We start from the raw sequence: 17,401 nt of genomic DNA, 5'->3' as shown, positions 1-17,401 counted from the left end.
GATGTTTTGAGGCTGACGACCGATTCTGCCACGGGGTGCTGCTGCTGCTGCTGCTCCTGCTGCTGCAGATTGCTCAGTGATCAGAGAGGTTTCAGTTCCTCCGCCGACAGGACCCTCCCCTTCCTCTCCATCTGAAGCGAATGACCACACCACCTGCATCCCCTTCACAGACACGCTAAAAACAGCATTGCTGGGTCTCTCGGGGGTGGGGGGGGGGGGGGGGGTACAATGAGGCAGCTGAAACACCACCCAGGTCCCCGAGGTGGAGAGACTGCGTTGCTTTCAACTCAAATGCAGCGGCAGACTTGAAACCAGCTCTTCAACTCTGTGAATCATCATCGGGGTGGTTTTAATTAGACTGCTAAAGTGTCGTTGTTCTAAAGAAGCTTGCAAAGCAACCAACCTTAAACAGAAGACTCCATCTAATATAGAGGAGGCCGTTCAGCCATTCTCTGCTATTCATTAATAAAGAATGATTATTTCATAACTCCACTTTCCTATCCCACACCCCTTGATTCACTTGATCTACAAATTTTTACCTATTAGAATCTTCCACATGCATCGAGAATGGCACAGATTCACCAGGCACTGGGTGAAAAGAATTTCTCTTCACCTCAGTCCAAATTAGCTGCTTCGATATCCCAGCCCTTTCAGAAATACCCTGTTTTTCTGTCCTGCCAACCAAAATGGTGGCTGCACATGACCACTTTAATACGACATAGGGCTGCAGTGCATCTCCTAAACTAATGATTCTGACTCAATGCTATGATTAGGTTATTGAAAGGTATGTGATTAATATTTCAAAAATAAATGGACGGGGACAAGCAAAAACCAAAGTCACAGAACCATAACAGTCGCCAGCACAGAAAAAAGTCTTTCAGCCTACCAAGTCGGAATTGATCAAGAATCATCCCCCAGCGATTCTAATCCCGTTTTCCAGTACCTGCCTATGCAAATGCACAATTAAATATATCGTCAATCTGACGGGCTTTTTACCTCTACCAACCTTACGGCAGTGTTTTGCAGATAACCACCAACCCCTGCGTGAAAGCAATTCTTTCTCATCCTGTCCTTGAAAACTCCTGTCCCTTATCCTTAAATTTATACCCCCCCAGATCAGCATAGACGATTTGAGTCAAAGGGCCTGCTTATGTGGTAAAGGTCTTTATGACCCGTGAGTCAATGCCACCAAGGAAGCATAAAAGAGAGAAAATAGGAGTCTATTTTTTTTTTGAAAATTCATGTTTTCAAGACGACTTGGTTATCGGTGTTCAGCATGAAAAGAACAAAGGGTATTGAGAGAGACGGTGCGAACAAGGAACTGTGTTCGATTATTGATCATGATCCTATTTAATGAAAGAGCAGACTTGAAGGCCCGAATAGCCCCCATACACCCTTATCTGCTGTGCCACATGAGCACAAAGTCCAATCACGTGTTCAAGTATCATAAGCCCTGAAAGTTCAGATGTTGGACAATCGTGTACGAAGCCAGAAATAGATCGGTGAAAACCCGGAGTGTCAATTTGTTTGGTCTCTACCCCATTATTTGCATTCTGGTAAATAAATAGAACCGGGGGCTCACACTCCAGCTTACCATCACTGGGTGCGGACTAGCTTCCAGGATTTTACAACAAACTGTTCGACTGAGAATAACACCCTGACAGTTGGTTGTTCCAGTGCATTCTCTAGTGAAAATGTTTATGACGCTGCATCTGCTGTGGGCTCTACTGATCCATGTAACAGGTCAGGAATTATTCTGGATGAACGTCTGTCAGTTAAGTATCATTCGGGTTTGTTTCAAACCCACTGGCAAAGTCACTCAATGTCTCTATGTATTTCGTTAATTGTAGGTACCTTGGCTGATCCTGTCCTCAATCAGAGTCCAGTGTCCGACCCAGTCTCTGCCGGTCAGACTATCCAGTTGAAGTGTGCAATGCAGAATGATGATGTGGATAGCTACGATGTGGACTGGTACCGACAGAGTCCCGGAGAAGCGCCAGTGTGGGTGATCACACATGATACAGATGATGATATATACAGGGGCACTGGCTTCACGAACCGATTCCAACCTTCTCGAGACACCTCCAATAACAATTTCATCCTAACCATTGAAAACCTGGTCTCCAGTGACTCTGCCGTCTATTATTGTGCTGTGTGGGATAGCTCAGCTGGTTACCACAGTGAGGCTGGCCAATACAATAACTCACAGTGCAAAACTGCTCAAATTTACAAGAGCATCGAACCATCATTTGCTAAGGGCATGTCAGCTCTTCCAGCAGTATCTTTCTGTACCATTTCTTTCGCAGCCCAGATAAAGTTTGAGCTTTTTCTATTAGATTTGCAGAGATGTTGGACTCTGGATCAAACCCTGTGCTGTCAGTGTTCTAAGGGACTAGAGGGATTTTGGAATCTCTCTCTCGTCTGATGAGTCCCATCATCCTCCTGAGAAATACAGAATGTGGAAAAGGACAGATTACTAATATTTTTCCTTCTTTGCTCCCCTGCAGCACGAGGTTGGGTTGTTGTTGAGCCACGCCATTGCAATGTCTCCCTGTGATGGATCTTCGGAGGTGGGACTGCCCTGGCTGTTCGGAGTAAGTCATTTTGTTTTATGTCTGTCTCCGTATTATTATTCAGATTAATTGACTTTTTCTTCCTACAGCGTTTCTTTAGATTTTACCAAAATGCATTTTTCAACAAATTTATCTCATTCATGGAAGTCAAAGTGTTACATTAATACTTCACTCAACTCACTCACTCACTCGTTCACTCACTTACTCGCATTCACTCACACACTCACTCACTGATTCGCTTACACACTGACTCACACACACACCAGATCAACGTATTATTTATATTAACAATTCTGTCACACACTCGTACACCTGTCTGTGTGGAGTTTGCACATTCTCCCCGTGTCTGCGTGGGTTTCCTCCGGGTGCTCCGGTTTCCTCCCACTGTCCAAAGATGTGCATGTTAGCATGAATTGGCCATGCTAACTTGCCCGTAGTGTTAGGTGAAGGGGTAAATGTAGGGGGATGGGTCTGGGTGGGTTGCTCCTCTTTGGAGGGTCGGTGTGGACTTGTTGGGCCGAAGGGCCTGTTTCCACACTGTAAGTAATCTAATCTAATCTAACCTAAACTCAGTGTGTGTCATATGTATTAATTATTCTCTCGCTCTCTCACAGCCGCACACAACTCAGTTTGTTATATGTATTAATGATTTCTTCTCACACACAAGCGTATATCAATGATACTTTCACATATTCTGGTCCATCTTACATTAACAATTCTCTCTCTCTCACAAATACAATCAGGTCAGAGATTGTATCAAATTCACCCTCATGCACACAAGGTAGTGTAACAATGATAATTAATTTTCTGATTCCAATATCCAGCGGTCTGAGTGTTTATATATATATATGTTATCTGTTATTATTTTTATTATTATGTTATCGTCGTTATTAACAATTCTATACCTCACAGACACACTCAAGTAAGAGTGTTGCATTCATAACTCACACACGCAAACACTTAACAGTCAGAGTGTTATTTATGTTAACAATTGTCTCTCACATTATCACAAACGCAACTGAATTTATAACATTAGTTCAGTCACACACACACTGGGTTGGTGTTATGCTAATAATTCTCTCACTCACAAACACACGCAAGTGAGGTACGTTACATCAATAATTCTCTTAAACACACGTCAATGTTGTAATTATAATTTTCTGCCTCATGCACACATTGAATGTAATGTATGTGCGCAATTCTTTCTGTCTTTATTTCTCTCTCGTCCTCAGACATATACACAGAGATGAGAGTTTACATCAATAATTATCTCTCACACAAAGGTCAGATAGTTATATTAAGAAATTTGCCCTGTCTCTCACGCACGCAGGTCAGTGTTACATTAATCATTCCACCTCACACAAACACATGGCAGTCAGAATGTTACTTATATCAATAATTCTGGCTCGCACCCGCCACTACCACCCCTTCCTACCCCTCCCAAATGCACATACACACACACACAAAACACACACAGGTCCGAGATTACATCAATAATACTCACACACACAGGTCACTACTACATTAAGAATTCTCTCCACTAGAGATACACAGAGGTCAGATGGTTATGTATATTAATAATTTATCTCTTTTGCCTACTCACACACATGCACAGACACCCACGCACACACACGGCAGTGTTATATTAATAATTCCTTCAGAATTATTCTCAGAATAACGCACAGGTCAAAGTATTGTTTATTTTCTCTCTTTCTTTCTCACACACACAAAGCACACATAGGTCAGATTTAAAATTGATAACTCACACACTCAGATCAGTCTGTAGTTTATATTAATAATTCTCCCCCACATTGTCTCTTCTCTCTCTCTACTCTCACTCTCTCTCTCTCACAAACACACACACAGGTCATTCTGCTATTTGTAATAATAATGTTCTCTCATACATTCAGATACAGAACAAAGGCTATAACAATTCTTGGCTATCAACTCACGGGTCAGAGTTATATTATTAATTCTCTGTCTCACCCAAACAGACCTGTCAGAGTGTTTGATGTGTATTAGTGATTATCTCTCTCTCCTTCTCTCATGCGCACACACAGGTCAGAGTTTACAACATAGTTCTATCTCACACGCACAGGTATGGTAGCTAACCTTAATATTTCTGTCACAGAGAGGTTAGCACAGATATAAATAATTGTCTCTGACACGCTGGTCAGGTAGTTATGTTAATGACACGCTCTCTATCTCTCCTCTCTCTCAAACACGCACACATAGAAAGTTATGTTAATCCTTCACTTATTCTCTCAATCTTATAGACATTCACATATCAGAGTTTTGTATATGTTAGTACAGCTCACACGCATCAGTCTGATAGTTATATTAATAACTCATTATTTGCCTCTCTCACACATGCATACACAAGTCAGAGTGCTATATATACAAATAAATATCTGGCTGGCTCTCAATTTCGCTCACATGCATAGGTCAGAGTGCAATATATTTAAAATTCTCTTTCTCATGTGCACACACACGAATCAGAGTGTTGGATATTAATAACTTTCTGTTGGGATTCCAAGCACATGCATAGCTCAGAGTCTTATTTATATACAATTGTCGTTCGCACACATCGGTCAGAGCATTTTTTATTCATATACATACATATAAAATCCCCTTTCTCTGTGTTTCCCCAAAAACAGGTAGTGATGATCAGAAACCATCTGTCCTTCTGCTCCCGCCTTCACCAGAACAAATAGACACGGGATCAGCCACTCTGTCCTGTCTGGTGAGTCGATTCAAGCCAGGTTTTGTGCAGGTCCTCTGGAGTGTAGATGGGAAGGAGACAGACAGTGGGGTGACCACAAGCCCTGTGTCCCGGGACAACGATCAAAGCTACAGCCTGAGCAGTTACCTGACAGTTCCGGCCACTGACTGGAAGAAGGGCTCCCGATATTCCTGCAGTGTGAGGCACGGTTCACTGAACTCACCTCTCCTCAACACCATCAGCTCCAGCGACTGTTAGCTCTGAGGCTGACAATGTCACGGGTCAGTTACTGTGTGTCACGTTGCGTTTCCTTGTTTGTTCTTGCTTTGCAATGTAATCGCTGCAGCAATGTTTGGTTAGTAACCTGAATATTGAAGATTATCGGGAGTAAGTGAAATGGTTGTTCCATTTGGTAAATGGCGATTTCCCGCTGTAATTGATCCCAGCATTTTTGTGTGTAAACTCTCATTCTGGGTGGAATGGGGAGCAATCTCCCCTTTGAGGCAATGACCATGTTGAACTTTGTAAGCACAGCTCTGAATAAATATGAAATTTTAAAACGAAATGACTTTCAGCATTATTGAACACGGAACGGGACACTGAGGGGCCTGGCAGTGGATACTTTACATCTGTGACAGTTTCACACAGAATTACATCAAATGGGAACATGTCAATAATGCCTCAAGCACCCATTGGAGGAGCGAGTTCCCCCAGTCTCCCCCATTCTACCCCACTACCTATGGGAATGAGTCCTCCACTCCCACCGACTCCCTGCGAGATCAAGTCCACTATTCTCCATTCTGCCTGTGGGAGCCAAAGGAAGTTTCTCTTAGAATCCCGACTGAGTTTGTTGAGACTGGGTGATGTTGACCTGCTTTGGTTTTGGTTGTTACAGAAATGGAACATTCCACTCCGTCGAACTCGCAGAATTGTCGAAACCTCAATCAAACCTCACGTCCTTGAATTCTATATTTTCTAGAGAGGCGTCCAGGCTGATCACTCCAAATTAGTCTAAGCTCCCAGTTCTGTCATTGATCTTGTTAGTGATAGTGTCTTTCCCAGTGCTTCTGTAATTCTGATAGAATTGGCTGCACTAACTAACTGACAAGAGTAGATAGCTGGTACGCAGTGTAAAACACACGCTGAAGATCATATCTGGGAAACCAACAGAAAGCTCTCTCTCTCTCTCTCTTTTTCTCTCTCTCTATCTATTTATTTATCTATCTATATATCTTTCTATCTATCTATCTCCACTTCTCTCTCTCTCTCTACACACACATCCCCTCCTCAGACACACAGACATCCTGCACACAGACTAATACACACTCATGCCGTTCCTCCAACACAGCTGAAAACCGTCTTCATACCATCAACAATTTACCAGTGAGACATACCCCACCCGCCCACCTCTACGTCTGGATCATGGACAATGATTTTTCTCTCAGGGTGGGGGGAGCTCATTCGGGGTGAACTGACCGTAATTCCTCAAGATATGGAGGTACCAGTGTTGGACTGGGCTGGACAAACTCAGAAGTCTCATGACATCAAATTATAATCCAACAGATTTATTTGAAACCCCAAGCTTTCGGAGCACTGCTTCTTCATCAGGTGAATGCCTGACATTTCACCTGATGAAGGAGCGGTGCTCCAAAATCTTGTGAACTTTAAATAAACCTGTTGGACTATAACGTATGACTTTTGACCTATGTGTTCATGAAACTGGTGGAGGACAAAGGCAAAGGAAGTTTGGAGAGATTACTCCCACAGACAGTCATTGTATTCTGATGGGAAGGTGGAAACAGATTCAATAGGAAATTTAAATAAGTGGGTAGGATGAATGGTAGGGCTTTTGCAGGTGGAACAGTGAGAAGGTGTAAGTTGTGGGATAGCCAGATCACTCCTTGAATCACAGTTCCAGCTAACAGCAGGACGATGGTTTGTCAGCTCTGTGTGTTTTTATGTTCAAATCTTCGGATTCCTTTATGCAGCATCAGTGTTCACGTGGAGCTGAGGACCACAGGCAACATACACCTATATCCACCCCACCCCCATCCCAAGGTCCGTGAAATGCCAATAATTACTGCAATCGCTGTAGACCTGGGAATGAGAAAATGTCTCGAGAAATGGTATGACTTATTGATGTATTTCAGAAAGCTTTCCCAATCAAAAGCTGAAAACTTTATCACAAGGACATGGGATTAAACGCTTGGGCACCTCATTTGTGGAGATACAAGCATAAATAGAAACACAAATACTTTGACTTTTTACACACTTTCTCTCTTTTAGACGTACTTCTTATTTACACACACATTTGAAAACAATCCTTCTATGATATTCGTTCTCTCCAACTTACACACACTCTCGCCAGTACCACTCACGCACATACACCGTCACGCTCACACACACAAACTTCCTCTCTCTTATACATAGTCTCTCTAACTCCATCACACGTACACTTTCTCTTTTTTGCACACTCTCACACACAGAAAGGCAGAATTTCTATCCCTTTCACAGACTACCTAACTCTCTGTCTTACACACGCTCTGTAACACTTCCACACACTTTCTGTCAGACACTCTTTTACACCCACTCTCTCTTACTCTCTCTCACACACTCATATTTTCTCTTTTACACACTGTCTCATATGTCTCCCTTCTCTCTTACACATGCCCTTCCTTACTCTTCACACAGACCCTCCCTCTCTCACACATGCAATTTCATTTCTTCACACGATCTCACTCACACATATAAATTTTCTCTTCCTTGCATGTACCCTCTTTATACTTTCTCTCTCTCTCACACACACACCTTCGGTCTTTTGCTCACACACACACATACACACACATACTCCAACCACTCCTCTCTCATGTGTACAGTCATATAAACATTATCTTGCTCTCACATGCTTTCTGTTTTTCATACATTGCCGTTTGCACACACATATCCGGAATCCAGTTCGAGGAGACACAAACCCTAGACAAGAGAGTTGGACATTTCGGACTGAGATGAGGAGAAATTTCTTCACTTGGTGTATGGTGAACCTCTGGGAATTTCTCCAAAAAAAGCATATGTTTTAGAAAGAAATAGTTTTCTGGAGGCTAAGAATGTTGTGGGTTATGAGGTAGAGTGGCATTGGGGTATAATCAGATTGAACAGCAGAGTAGACTGGTTGGGACAAATGGTCTAATATTGTCTTTACATTTTCTGTGTTTGGCCGAAGCACATAGCCGTGGACGCGGAGACTCTCTCTCTCTTTCTCTCTCTCTCTCTCACTCCTTCCCTTTCTCTATCTATCTCTCACACTCATACGTGCAGACACACACATCTCCTGTAACACTTCAGGGTGGAATTAAAATTTCAGCATTGCTAAATTGCAGTTTCAATTATCCAGGAATTTATCTCTCATATTCATGTACATAATAATGCCGAGGCTAAATGACTAGCAAGGGAAAACCGCTGGTCAGAGCAAAGAGTTATTTTATGAGGAGAGATTAAGCAATGTCAGCCTGTACCATTAATGCTTAGACTGACAGAACTAGTTGGTATGTATAAAATGCCAACCGAGATTGAAAAATTTATCAGAGAGGGCATCTTTCCTAATATGGGGCAATCTAGTCCAAGAGGTCATGATTTTAGAATAAGGGATATCAGATGTAAAAGAAAGATGAGAGGAATGAATTTTCTCAAAGGGTTGTGAATCTATGCAGTGTGATTGGTGCCAGGTCTTGTGATCCAGATCATGCCCCCTCCAAATATCTAAGAAGTTAGCCTAGAACCTACTTTTCTTTCTTAATTTAAAGGGGAATGAAAATTGTCCGCCCCAGATGCAATGCAACTTGTCAAACTGCTCGACAATAAGCAAAATACAATTATCTGAACACTGTAATTAAAATCATCCAAAGAAAGATGAACTTGGAATAATTCAATTCTATTGGAAAACTTAACAGAATAATGGATACAGGAACGGCTGCTAATTAACTGTTCCAATATTGTAACATCTCATAAACACACACCTTGGCCAAAACAGCGAGAAAATTCAGCATTAGTTCCAGCCAGGAGACATTCATTGAAGTTTCCAACTGTTTTGAGACCACAGCAGTTTTGATGGTACTCAGTAATCCTGATCAGTGTGAGCAGATCGCAGCCATTTTTTAAAAAAAAGCCAAAGGTCTCCAAAGCTGATTACTATAGTGTTCTTCGGTAACCAGGTCTTTCCCCACTGACTCATACATTCTCTTCATTAAAAAAAAGGACAAAATAACCCCTCTAGATAACAGCATTGTCACACGGGGCTAAGTAACTTGAGGAGGAGACAGAATTGTAAGTAAGAACTGTGGGACGGTGTAGTAATGGAGAGCAGTCAGAAAAGTGGAGTTGAGACCGAGATGAGAACAGCCATGTCACATGGTATCGTGAGCAGTCTGGGAGGCTGAATGCATCCTCCTGCACCTGAATCTTATCCTGAATTTTTATGAGATTCACTGCAGAGACTGGACAACCTTGCAAAATATGTATGTCTGAAGCCAGCACACAATCTGCTGTGATTACACGGTGGATAAATGTTTGTTCCCAGGGCATGAACCTCCATTCTTTAGCTAACCCTTTCAGAGGGAATCGCGTCGGGATTTGATTTGATATGATTTACTGTGGGATGAAATCTACTTCCTGAAAGAGAGAAGCAAGATGAGGTTTGCAAGCTCGAACTACCTCCTATTAAAAGACAAGGACGTGGGATTGAGTATAAGCAGATCAGCCATCATCTCATTGAATGGCGGAGCAGATTCGGTGGGCTCAATAACATACTTCAGCCCATATGTCTAATAAATCTTCAAAGGCAAAACTGTCCGAATGCAAGATTCTAAAGTCCTGGTCAAGTGTGATTGGGTAAAAAAAATGCTCCATTCACCCAGAAGTAATATCGAAACTGTGTGAATTATAGACTGCAAATAAAACAGTGATATGAATCGCTGTTGAAGGTGAAATGAGTTTTACAATGTGTCAGGAAGTTGAAGAGAAAATGGGAAGCGATATCTATACAGCAAAGTGGTGCACCGACTGTGATCATATTCTTTCCACTCGGGGCTGTGAAAAGGTGGATGACACTAACTGCAATTCTACTCAACCTGAGCTGGGCCTGGAGATGGCGGTCAGGGAGTTTGAACGGCTCCACATGTCCCCACTCTCACTGACCGAGCTGTCAGTGTACATCCAACACTGAAACCACACACACAAATAGTTTGCCAATTGGGTAGTTTAGGATGGAGTGGAGGGGACATGAGACATGGATGTGGGGAGTTGAGTCAGAACGTTTGTTCTATTCAGTTTCGTGAATACTGCCTGACCCGATTTCGAAAGGAAACAATCTGATCCGAAAATCAGCGCTGTGCAAAGAAGAAGCGGAGACCTGTATGTTGATGAATTCAGAGCCCAGACTCAGCATTTGTTGCAGGTGGGCAGCATCGTCATCCCTGCCGCTGGATGGCGCTGTGACTGATCTATAGCCTCAACCGAACCGTTGGATGGCCCTACAACAGATAGTTATCCCCAACCCAATCACTGGGTAGCGCTGCGACTGATATATCCTGCATGCGCACACACTTATCCATGCCTCTAGGTGGCGATGCGTCATTATAGTTTTTTTGTCACATAGATGTTTTAAAATTTAATTTATTATTGTCATATTGCGCTCTGTACAGTGAAATCTCTGTATTGGTTGCAGTACAGGCACATCATATGATATAAAGTGCATCCAGATAATAGAACTGAGCGAATAGCGCAATGTTATGGCTGCAGAGAAGGTGCACAAAGAGTAAGATCGACATTAAATTTACAATTTGAGATCTCCATGCAGAAGTATACGAACAGCGGGAAAGAAGATGTTTTTCAATTTGTTCATGCATGTGTTTCAGTTTTTCTATCTTCTACCAAATTGAAGAAGTTGGAAGAACACAAGAACATAACAGCTAAGAACAGGAGTAGGAGAAAGTGAGGACTGCAGATGCTGGAGATCAGAGCCCTTCTTTCCTGAAGAAGGGCTCATGCCCGAAACGTCGATTCTCCTGCTCCTTGGATGCTGCCTGACCTGCTGCGCTTTTCCAGCAACACATTTTCAGCTAAGAACAGGAGTAGTCCATCTGGCCCTTCCAGCCTGCTTTGCCATTCAGTCAGATCCTGGCTGATCTTTTAGTGGCCTTAGCTTCACTTTCCCGCCCTCTCACCATAGCCCATGATTCTTTTACAGTTCAAAAATTATCTATCTCAGCTTTAGAAACATTTACTTAGAAGGCTTCAGTCACTTCACTGAGCAACGAATTCCGAGGATTCACAAGAAGTTCCTTCTCAGTTCAGTCATCCATCTAGTCCCCTTAATTATGAGGCTATGCCCTCTTGTCTTAATTTCACCCACCAGTGGAAACATCCAATCTACTTCTATCTTATCTATTCCCTTAATTATATTATGTTTTTATACAATCTCCCAATCATTCTCCTAAATTACAATGAATATAGTCCCAGTCTACTCAGTCTCACTCATAAACCAACCCATCTAAACTCTGGAATCAACCTTTTGAAAATCCTCTGCATCCCTTCTCGTGCCAATGTATTATTTCTCAAGTAAGGAGATCAAAACTGTAGACAGTACTCCAGGTGTGGCCTCACTAGCACCGAACACTACTGCAACATAACCTCTCGCTTTTAAACTCATCCCTTTAGCAATGAAATACAAAATTCCATTCGCCTTCTTAATTAACTGCTGCACCTGCAGACCGTACTTCTGTGATTTATGCACAAGGACACCCAGGTCCCTCTGCTGAGCAACATGCTGCAATGTCTTACCATTCAAGTAATACTCCTTTTTACTAATATTCTGACAGAAAAGGATGACTTCACATTTATTAACATTGTACTCCATCTGCTCGAGCATTGCCTATTGATTTCGACTACCTGTGTTCCACCCGTAAAGTTTCACAGTTCTCTGCACACTTTGATCTACCACACATCTAAGTGACATCTGCAAACTTTGACACACGGCACGTGGTTCCCCAAAGACAAATCTTCGATGCAAGTTGTGAATACTTGCAGTCCAAACACTGATCCCTGAGGCACACCACCAATCACTGATCGCCAACTAGGAGAGCATTCATTTATTCCCACACGTTTCTTCGTGTGGTTTAATCAATCCTGTAGTCATGCTTATGCACTGCCCGTAACACCTTCCATCTTTATCTTACGTAGCAGCCTTTTTGTGCATTACCTTATCAAATGTTTTTTGGAAATCTAGATACACCACATCTACTGGGTCTCCATTGTCCACAGTGTTTGTAATGTCTTCATAGAATTCCAAAAGTTTAGGTAAGCATAACTGCCCTGCATGAAGCCATGCTGCATCTGTCCAACGGGACAATTCCATTGAGATGCCTTGCTATTCCTTCCTTGATGATAGTCTCAAGCATTTCCCCACCACAGAATTTAAACTGGTCTATAATTCCCCATTTTTGTCTAACTCCCCTATTTCCCATCTCACCTAAAACATATGCACTCAAGTTTTAGACATTCCTACCATTTGTTATTCATCACATTCATACCCCTCATGATTTTATAAGCTCTATAAGAGGTTGCATTGATAGAGGGTGTTACAGAGATTGAAGAAATTTAAGTGCTAGAGGAGGTGATAGAGATGGAGGTAACAGAGATGGGGGCTATGTAGGACCCGGAGGAGATTGCAGTGATAGTGAGTGGTTTAGGGTCTGGACGAGGTGGCAGCGATGAGGAGGGGATTAGGGGCTGTCACAAGTCACAAAGACAGGGAGTAGGGAAGAGCGTTCTGAGGTAGGGAGGGATGCAAGGGCCGAGAAAGGTGACAGAGACAGGAAGAGATTCAGGGACTGGATGAATTCAGAGACGTAGGGAGGAGTGTAGGGGATAGGGGAGATGGACAAAAGTAGAGAATAGTACAGGGTCTACACGCGGGTATAGAGGTGGGGAGGTGTATAGGGTTTGCAGGTCCCTACAGAGATTGGTGTAATGTAAGGAACTGAATGGAGTGACAGAAATACAGAGTGGTGGATGGGCTGAAGGAGATTACAGAGATGTGGAAGGGGTCCATGCACTAGAAGAAGTCACAGAAATAGAGACGGGTATTGGACTGTAGTTGGTCCTGGTTATAGGGAGAGGATCAGGGATTGGAGTGAATGACAGAGATGGACAGTAATGTAGAGGTTGGACGAGGTGACAGAGGTAAGGAGGGGTGTAGAAATGGAGGGGGTTAAAATCTTTGGGAGGGTATTTATGGTGGGAGGGCATTTATGGTTACAGAGATATAAAGGAGTATTCTGAGTGGAGGGGATTGCATAGATATAGTGATGTGAGTGGTCGAGCAGAGATAACACGGGAGGTTATCGGAATCTGATGTGGGTACGGAGATATGAAGAGGTATAGGCACTGGAGACATTCAGGGAAACATGGAGGAACCTTGGTCCTGCAAGAATTGGCAGAGAAAGGAAAGGGTTTAGGAGCTCGAGGAGGCAATGGAGAAAGGGTGGGAAATGGAGGCTGGAGGAGATGACAAAGATGAAGAGTAGTTCAGGGAATGGGAAGTAGTATAGGGATTGGAGGAAGTTACACACATAAGGAGAGGTTCGGTCCTTAAAGGAAAATATGGCGAAACTGAGGGTTACCAGAACATGAGGTGATCATTTAGATAGGAAGGTGTATAGCGTCAGGAGGAGGTGACTGAAATAGGGAGGGGTTGGGCTGGAATTGGTTCTAGAATTAAGGACGGATGTAGGGTTGGAGCAGGTTACAGGAATAGGGAAAGGTTTAGGCGCTGGGATATATTACAGATTGAACATTCAACATACAGCATTAAAGCACAGTACAGACCCTTTGGCCGTAGATTCTGCACCGATTTGTGGAACAAGTCTGAAGCTCATCTAACCTACACTATTCCATTCTCATCCATATCCCTATCCGATGAATATTTTAATACCCTTAAAGTTGACAAGTCGTGATTTCCACGCCCCTACTGATATAGGGAGGTGTTTAGTAGTTGGTGGATGTTAAAGGGGTAGACGGATGAATTGGGGCTGGAGGAGGTGGCAGAGGTAAGGAGGGGTGTAGTGGCTGAAAGAAGTCATAGAGATAGGGATGAGTTTCGAGACTAGAGTGGTTAACAGAAAACAGGGACAATGTAGTGACTGAAGGAGGCGACAGAGATAACATGTGCTGACGTGGTGAGGAGAGGTTGCAGAGATTGGTAGGGGTTCAAGGGCGTTTGGCGATACCTGGGAAACTGGACTGGTTCCTGAGGTATTTACAGAGATTGGGGCATTGGAGACATTGTCAGAAATCGGGAGGTACCTAGGGTCTGGATGAAGTGGCAGAGATAGAGAAGGGTGTTGGAACTGGAGGAAGGTATTAAATTAGGATGTATGGGCTGAAGAAGGTGACGGAGATAGGGAGGTTTCCAGGGTCTGAAGAAGATTGCGGAGATAGGGAGATGTTTAGGAGCTGGACGAATATGTGGAAAATAGGTTAACTACAGGGAGTTAAAGAGGTTGCAAAGTTGGGAAGTGGTGACTTGTCTGGAAGAGTTACAGAGATTGAGAGGGGTTCTGAGACTGGGACTAACTACAAAAATAGGGTCAGACATAGGGTCTGAAAGGGGACCGTTGAGATATTGAGGACCCTGGAATAGGTAGCAGAGATAAGAGTTCTATGGGAACTTGAGGAGGTGATAGGGATAAGGAGGGATGCAGTGGGTGGAGGAGGTTATACAGATAGTGCAGAATGTAAGGGCTTTCGGACGTTACAGAAAAATGAACAGGTGTCGGGGATTGTTGCTGTGAGAGAGACAGTCAGGTGTGGAGTAAGTGATAACGTTACAGATTTAGGGAGGGTTATAGGAGCTGGACAGCATTAACAATAGGGAGGGGCATGCATAATGGAGGATTTAACCTACACATGGAGTCCTGTAGGGGCTAGAGACGTATGCAAGAGATAGAGTTAAAGAAATAAGGAGGGGTATAGGGATGGAAACTATTATACAGTGTTGGAGTGGTGTAGGGGCTGGAGAATGTTACAGATTGGCAGGGCAATATGAGCTGGATGATGAAAGCTGGTGTGAGATTTGGTGTGGGCCTTGAATGCTTGGGAACATGAGTAAAATGGGGAAATGAGAAAGTCCAGAGGTCAAATAGCAATAATCCAATTTGGTTGTTTCGAGTGACTCAATCGATCAAGGTCTGTTCGTGTAAATGTGTGACGTTTCTGAGAAGGTGAGGGTATGATGGAACCTCTGCATTTTCCCTCCAGCTCGTGGGTGAAGCCACAGCCGCCTGTGTGATGTTTTGGAGCTGACGACTGATGGTGCCCAGGGGTGGTGGTGCTGCTGCTGCTGCTGCTAATTGCTCAGTGATCAGAGAGATTTCAGTTCCTTTACTGACATGTCCCTGCCATTCCCCTCCATCTAGAGTAAACGATAACACTAACTTCAGCCCCTTCACAAACACGCCAAAAACAGTATCACTTCGGCTCTTGGGAGCTAAATGAATCACTCGAAACGCCACCTAGGTCCCCCGAGGTCGAGGGACTGCGTTGCATTCAGCTCATACACAGAGGCAGCCTTGAAGCCAACCTTCGACCAAGTGAATCATCATTGGGGTGTGTTTCAATGGACTGCTAGAGAGTTGTTGTCGTACAGCTACCTCCAAACCAACAAACCTATAATGCAACCGAAGATTCCATCTCAGGTAAAGGAGGTCATGCAGACCCTCAATCTACATACACCATTCAGTATAATCAGAGCTCATTGTTTCACAACTCAATTTTCCTCTCGCAGATCCCTCGACTGACTTAGTGCACAATATTCTACCCATTACAGGCTTCCATGGGCATAGAGAATGTCATAGAGTCACGAGGATCTGAGCTGAAGAATTCCTGTTCATCTCAGTCTCAATTGGCTGTTCCCGAAGAATGGAACGTGCATCGGGTTCTCCAACTGGTGTTGTTGGGACATGGGTGTTGTACGTTGCGGTATTGGGATGGGGGGAAGCATTGTCTCTCCATGTAAACCCTGTAAATCCCTCTCAAAGTTTGCTACCTTTCAACAGGAGCCCTCTCATTTTACTAGTTATGAGAGGTTTTACACTCACTCTCCTCACAAGACAGCCCCTTCCATTTAAGTCCCAATCCTGGCTGAAAGTTTTTTAATATCTATTTCTCTAACTAAAGTAGACAATTCCACATTTACCGATACTGATGTCCGTCTACCACTTCCTTACCTACCAACTAATTCAGTCTCTATCCTTTTGCAGCCGTAATATTCCACATCTAAGTCTTCTGTCACAGAAAGATTTGGATCTTTATCTCCTTCTTCTGCCGTGTTCTCTTCGCTGATGGTTGTACAATTGTTGATTTAAAATCATTTCAAGACAGTGCATCTCCCATGCCACCATTTCTGATTCAAAACTCAAATGTTTTCAGAAAGGCATACGATCAATATTTTGACAATGCTTGAAGAAATCAATCAAAACTTGAAGCCATTGAGTTATCGAGATCTCCATCACAGAAAAATACCCTACTGCCCATCATGTCAGATCGGGACAAAGGCGATCCTGTAACCGTTCTAATCCCTTTTTCCAGTACTTTTGATTGTGGGCAGCACCTGGACAATTGGCTGTTTCTGTACATTCTCCATTGGAAATGTTTCCGAAACTGCATCTTCTATGGGCTCTGCTACTCCGCGTAAAAGGTCAGATATTGCTCTGCATTACCATCTAGAAGAAAGCGAGGATTTCTGATGCTGTATAGTCAAAGTTGAAAAGTATAGCGCTGGAAAAGCACAGCAGATCAGGCAGCATCCAAGGAATAGGAGTGCCAATGTTTCGAGCATAAGTTCTATATCAGAAATGTCATTCCTCACGAAGGGCTTATGCCTCAAACATCGATTCTCCTGCTGCTCAGATGCTGCCGAACGAACTCTGCTTTTTCAGCACCATACGTTTCCACTCTGGATTTACGTTTGTCAGAGAAACAAGACTTGCTTTTCTTTCACAACTGATCCCAAAGATACTCAACGTGTCGGTGTGTTTCTTTTATTTTCGGTACC

The 17,401-nt window shown here is 43.3% G+C and overlaps 1 protein-coding gene across 1 annotated transcript; it reads left to right on the top strand.

The window, feature by feature from the left end:
* The first annotated feature begins 1,612 nt into the window (after positions 1-1,612).
* On the top strand, positions 1,613-5,860 carry LOC140453825 (immunoglobulin lambda-1 light chain-like). Its single transcript, XM_072548710.1, has 4 exons — positions 1,613-1,743; positions 1,851-2,176; positions 2,558-2,594; positions 5,231-5,860. The coding sequence occupies exons 1-4, from the start codon at positions 1,695-1,697 to the stop codon at positions 5,551-5,553; spliced, it is 735 nt and encodes a 244-aa protein (XP_072404811.1). The 5' UTR covers positions 1,613-1,694; the 3' UTR covers positions 5,554-5,860.
* Positions 5,861-17,401: the final 11,541 nt, after the last annotated feature.

The sequence above is a fragment of the Chiloscyllium punctatum genome, chromosome 28, assembly GCF_047496795.1.
Source record: "Chiloscyllium punctatum isolate Juve2018m chromosome 28, sChiPun1.3, whole genome shotgun sequence".
In the NCBI taxonomy this organism is placed as follows: Eukaryota; Metazoa; Chordata; class Chondrichthyes; order Orectolobiformes; family Hemiscylliidae; genus Chiloscyllium; species Chiloscyllium punctatum.
The sequence above is the reverse complement of the archived record's forward strand: the minus strand, read 5'-3'. Positions and strand labels throughout refer to the sequence as shown.